Source organism: Miscanthus floridulus, chromosome 19 (assembly GCF_019320115.1).
Source record: "Miscanthus floridulus cultivar M001 chromosome 19, ASM1932011v1, whole genome shotgun sequence".
NCBI lineage: Eukaryota > Viridiplantae > Streptophyta > Magnoliopsida > Poales > Poaceae > Miscanthus > Miscanthus floridulus.
Genome location: NC_089598.1, coordinates 1,572,575 through 1,579,095, shown reverse-complemented (window position 1 = coordinate 1,579,095; position 6,521 = coordinate 1,572,575). Strand labels below are relative to the sequence as shown.

The window sequence follows — 6,521 nt, the reverse complement described above, 5'->3', positions numbered from 1 at the left end:
CTCTTCTTGCGAAGCCAAAACATATGGCTCATCTGTTGACAGCCTGCGAGTAGTATTTATCATTATGAACCCATACTTATCTTCTTTAACTCCCCTTATTGTATGTACATCCCACCATTCACATTTAAAAAGAACAACTTTATGAGTCCCATATAAAAGCTCCACAATATCTGTCAAGACACCAAAGTAATCTTTGTTTCCAGTTCCTTCATCGCCCTTGACAAATACTCCACTGTTTTGTGCTTGAAATAGGGCGTCTCTGTCCCTTGTGTTAAATCTCCATCCATTGACCATATAACTTGAGAAATGTGTCACTCTAGTATCGGGTCCTCTTGCTAGATCAAACAATTCATCAGAAACAGAAGGATCTCCTTTGGAATACATAGTTGATATCTACATGAAGCACAGTAGTTAATTAAGCTACCCTAAAGAAATAATGTAATAAATACATCCTTATACTTACATGGTTCTTGAACCACTGAAAGAACTCTTTCTCATGCCGCTTGTCTACATTTTTTATGCTCTGTGTCCTTAAATATTCCTTGTGAATGCTGTGACATAGGAGAATAGATGTTACAAAATTGGAGGTCCACAGTTCAATGAACATCTTAGGAGTGGCTTACCCTATATATGGAGAAGCCTCTTCATAGTTCTTTAGAACGTAGGATTGTGCTTTATTCAATTCATTCATCTCCATCTCACAATATCTATTCCCAATAAGCCGCCTTCCAATTTTGGCAAAAATCTAGAGCTGTGTGTTGCTATTGTTATCATCACTGTCATCATTACGGCTTGGCCTGTTGATTCTTGTCTCAATTCCATGCAAGTACATAGAACAAAGAGTCACACATTCCTGTAACACTACAACCTCAGCAGTTGCTCCCTCTGGACGAGCTTTGTTTTTTACAAATGACTTTAGTCTGTATGATCGCTCATATGTCCAAACGGATTGAATCCGTCACTAGCAAGCCCAAGCCTAACACTGCACGCATCTGATGCAAATGATGGGAAGTTTTTGTCAAAATCTTTCCATTCCTTTGAATCTGCCGGGTGTCTCATATATCCATCATCAACTAGCTCCTCTTTGTGCCAACACATATTAGTTGCAGTTTTGGAACACATATACATCCTTTTCAATCTTGGTATCAATGGGAAATAGTGCAGCACCTTCTGTGCAACCTTTCGAACTCTTCGCCTTCATGATTTGGATGCATTGTTCTGGTCATCACTTTTCCACCTAGAAAGCTAGCACACTGGACATGACTCAGCTTTAGCATAATCACCTCTGTACAGAATGCAATCATTTGGGCATGTGTCTATGTGCTTGTAATCAAATCCCAAATCTGACGTGACTTTCTTAGCATCGTTGAATGACTTTGGAGCCTTATTCTTGGTAGGAAGTACCTTCCAAAACAGAGTAAATAGAGCATCCATTGCATTTCCACTCAAATCATATAGGCACTTGATGTTCATCATTTGCATAATGAATGATAGTGTAGAGAAGGTATTGCATTCTGGGTATAGCTCATTGTCTGCCTCTTCAAGAAGTCTATAAATTTGCTAGCTTCTTCAGTAGGACCTGTAGATGCGGTCATGTCATCCTGCAAGCCAAGTGATGAACCATCAAATGATCCCAAGTTGGCATTCACAGCATTTCCAAAATCATTCACCATCTCACGCACACCATAGTCATCATGATCTTCCATGTTGTCGTCACTGTCTTCTGAATCTGACACACTCTCTCCATGATGATCCCATACTCTGTACTCTTTCCATATTCCATTCAGCATGAGATGCTCCATCATAGATATCTTATCAGCAAAGTAATTGTTTTTGCAGATTATACAAGGACATCGAAGGAGCTTGTCTGCACTACAGCCAGAAAAAGCAAACTCAATAAATTTTTAAGCTCCTTCGTAGTATCGGTGAAGCCTCCTATTGGATATGTCCATCCAACTTTTGTCCACAACCATCCTGTCATTGAGGAATGAATTGTTTACAAAACTACAGTTTGTCAAGTTATTGAAGAACTTATAAAAATGACAGATAAATATAGGTTGTGTATGCAAAACAGAAGACCCAGAAAATATTCAATGGGCTATTGGTATTTGGTATGCATAACAGGTACAGGCCTATGGCTGTGCTATGGGTATGGCAATGACAATCAGGATGGAACAATCGAGCTACACAAAGGTCCTGCATCTGGCTGCTTCAAGAACAAACACGTGTACGGTCTTGAAAGGGGAGAGGCTTCTGATGGAAACAGGAATGATAGTGCCGACAACTTGTATTTTGATCAAAAGTATTACCTGACTGCAGAGGTGTTGGATGTCAGCATCTCAGCTCTGCACCAGTGGATCGGTGGCAAGAAGCAAATGGATCGACGGGCGGCGGCCGTAGCAGTTTGGGGGTTGTTTAGGGTTTAAGCGGTAGCCATTGAGTATTGAGTTCAGATTCATGGGATACCTGATCTGGGTCCAAAAATGTACTGCAGGCAGCCTGGTTACTTGTTAAGGACCTGATTTTGTATTTTACAAAGATTTAATAATTAATAAAGCACCATAATTTGCTTTATTAGTCATCGAAATATGAGTGAGTTATTTGCAAACAAAATATTTGCCAAAACAAAACTAATATGGTTCGAATGTTGATATTTGGCTTGATCTTATGAGTAGAAAACTATGATATTCTATATTATTTTTTATAAATATTTAATCTATGATTTAAATAATCATTTGTTTATGATTTTTATATATTTAATTATTAGTTTAACACTTTATTTGTTATATACTCATACTTTAATCCTAACTTGTTTAATGATATTGTTCTTACAAAACTACATAAAAAAGGTAGATACATGATAATAACACGGGTGGCAGATGCTTACATGCATACGTGCACACTCATCCAAATTAATCACCACACTGGAATAAATTCAGAAAAATAGGAGCAACTACATCGTGACTAACATGGCTAGCCAGTCCACCATAAGAACCTAAACAGATGAGTCTCAATTCAACGAGCTTGGTTTGGTCCCCAACTCCTATATATGCAAGCTCTAGTTAACAATTTTTTACCTGTTTGGTCGCCCTGTTGGACTCGTTAGACAGGCCTGTTGAAGCCACCGACCACCTGTTAGTTAGGCCAGCCAGGAACGAGGTGGGCGGCCGTTTTCGTGAAGCCAGGCCCGAGCTAGCCCTTTTATCCGCTAGAACCTTATTTTTTGGAAAATACCATAGAAGGACCATTTAGAGAAAACTAATTGTCAAGTGATGCGTCTTATTCGAAGAGATCTGAAGTCGAATTTTATTCACTATCTAAAAATAACATAAATATTTTTCCAATAAACACACATTAAAATAACATTGGTATTAAAAATTATAATTTCTAGTAGAAATATTATGGACCTTGTTTATATTTTTTCACATTATAATCTCTAGTAGAAATATTATTGGCCTTGTTTATCGGTTTTTTCACAACGAGCGCACTCTTTTCCTCTTAATAATTATAACTGGTGAAAAATTGTTCCCTCCAAATATGCATTCACCTTTCCCTCCAATTAATCCGTGAAATTTTTTGACTCCCACCATATTGCATTGGACATATATATATATATATATATGGAGTCATTTCCATCATCTACGGATCTACCAAACAATCGAAGCCAACTGACGGAGAGAAACAGGTGACCACAAAGGTGCACTGCGTACTACTACTAGTATTTTTTTTTGCCAAGTCTTCCTCCATCCGGCCATCATCATCATTATGAGCGACCCATGATTACTCCTGGGTCAAAGCGGCTGCCAAGGCCATGTATCGCCATGGCGCACGCCCAGATGCCTCTGGTGGCTAGCTGCCCCACGGATCCATGATGCCGATGCGGAAAATCCACCACCGTATTCATCCATCGTTGCGGCCTCCGATCCAGTTCGTCGTGGCCACAGCTGCCGCGACCACGGCCGCGACCACTGCTGCCATCACCACGGCCACCGCCACCGTCGCCGTGGCCGCCACCGCTGCCATCGTCGCCGCCTCCGCCATCTCTGCACCACAAGAAGATGTGATACCTCCAATTCCATACTGATATCTTGATTTCAATCTATGAATATGCATCACATCCATGCCATATTTGTGATGGACACCAACCTACGACACTCATGCCTCCAGCCCCGCCCAACTTTAGCATGTCACAACCTATTATACTAATCTAAAGTTTGATTCTTGACACTATAGAGTACAAACATTACATTTAATTACCCTTGTTCTTCTCCCTAAATTAACTAGGCCCTGCTAAGAGTGGAAGAAAACTTACAATTAACAATCAACTTCGCAAGAGAAGAGCAAAAGGAAAGCATATTGATATAAAGTTCCCTAAAGAATTTGCAAAAGTGTGTGCAGAACATGCTAGTTTATTTAAAAGTGAGATAACAGTTCTTGTAAGAACTGTACCACTCCAAGTGAAGAAGTGGAGGGACATGTATAAGTTTCATCGTGGTACTACTACATCTATTTGGAGAAAACTAAAGGTGACCTACTTTTCATATGAAATGAATATATTTGGCATGCATAGGTTATCATTGCATTCAGTGGCCGGTTATTACACTATATCTTTGCTGTACAACAAAAGTTTCCTGAGCTTTCAGAAGAAGATAAAGATTGTGCCATGAGACAAGTAGAGAGTCAATATAATAATCGGCGTTACCGTCTACTTCAAGCTTACCGAAACAACAAGCTAAGGCCACAACATGTCTCACTAGAAGGTTGGCAATGGTTGATAAGGAATTTGTGGACGGATGATGATTTTCAGGTACATATAACTCATATCCTAAATTACAGTGTTGCATAATTGTTAATGATACATTTATGTAATTTGTAAATCAGAAAAGGAGCAACCAAAACTCTATCAATAGAGGAAAGCAAGAGATGGGGTCCAAAGTAGGCACTAGATCAATTGCTCAAATCGCTTACGATCTGGTGAGGAAAAAAGTTTCCAGGCAGATTTTTTTTCTACTACACATCGTTCTAAATTAGTGAATATATGCTTTTGTTATTCCAATGCAGCGAGACCCAGAAATTGGTGAATGGCCTACTGGTATGCAAGTTTGGAGGGCTACATATCAAAAGGTTGATGGGACATGGTCCATTCCAACCGGTGAAGAAATAATGGTATGACCATATTACTTTCCTTTCTGATGGTATCTTTGGGGTTCACATTTGTCAATCTGTATCCTACCTTTTGAACTAGGATTAGGTGGAAGTGGTGTGTTTTTTGTATGAAAAAGTATGGTAGTAGAATTATGTATGACTCTTTCATGGTTATTATCTCTGCAATGTAGTCTCTGTATTGTTCATTTAATGAGTTAAAAAGTCTAGGCACTACGACATGTTTGCAATATCTCTAATCATGAACAATATCATTTTATTAAGCTGTTTGTAAATTTCATATATTATTTAATTTGTCTGCAATTTTCAATTTTGAACAGTAGCAACTCTGAGAACATTTGGATGTTACACTATCCTATAGCTAATTTGTTCTCATACCTATGATTCATTACATGAACGCTTTTGTCTACTGTGTAGTATATGGGTTCTTAATTAGTTTGTTTTTCATGCTTTGCAGACCAAACTACATGAAGCTGCTGGGATACATCAAGAAAAGATTTCTTCTGTGCCCGTGCCAATAGTGGAGCACTTCGCATTAGTTCTTGGTCGAAAGCCAAACCATTCACGTGGTGTTGGCATTCATGCTGTAAACCGAGTGGCTGAGGAAAGAATCAGATTACAGGCACAAATTGATGCTTCTAAACAGCGTGAAGCTGCAGCTCGAGCACGCGCAGATGCTGCTGAGCAACATGCTGAGGCTGCTGAGCAACAAGCACAAGCTTTGGAAGGCCAAGTTTCCACGGTGGTCGAAACAAATGCACAACTGCAAGAAGAGCAGCAATCCCAACGTGATGAGCTGAGTTCTTTGCGTCAAGCATAGAGTGGAGAAGTTGCTCGCCTAGTGAGAGAACAAATTGATCATCAAATGGCTAAATTAATTGCATGCATTGGTGCCTCGCAGCCTCCAGCATCTTAGAGTTTAAACACTTTAGTTGAATAATTATTGTGAGACTTTAAAGTAGTGTCAAGAGAGTTATTTTGAGGTTTGAGTGTTCTTAGTTTTATGTAATGCTTGAATGCCAAATTTGAATTATTGAAATAAATATTATTGGTGTAGATTTGAAATAATCATATTGCTATAATGTATATTTGTTGAGCTATTTTTGTCACTACAACAAGGATAATAATGATAACTTGGTCGCCACAACATCTAATGTGTTTCACACAATTGAAACTTATCTTGTGACAAAACTTGTCCCAACTAATATTTTCCTACAAATGCTATGCTTTTTGTGATGAAACTATTGATACATTTTGTCTTGTTAGTTCTCACAAAAAGATAATTTTTTGTGACAAAGGTTTTCCACCGTAGTTTACATGTGAGGATGAGTTTGCATCACAAATGAAAAGTATTTGTG

General features: G+C 38.8%; 1 protein-coding gene across 1 annotated transcript; it reads left to right on the top strand.

Annotated features, from left to right (window-relative positions):
• Positions 1–4,475: 4,475 nt before the first annotated feature.
• LOC136526863 (uncharacterized) lies at positions 4,476–5,983 on the top strand. Its single transcript, XM_066519435.1, has 5 exons — positions 4,476–4,527; positions 4,623–4,807; positions 4,882–4,974; positions 5,062–5,166; positions 5,621–5,983. Exons 1-5 carry the CDS (start codon positions 4,476–4,478, stop codon positions 5,981–5,983), a joined length of 798 nt encoding a protein of 265 aa, XP_066375532.1.
• Positions 5,984–6,521: the final 538 nt, after the last annotated feature.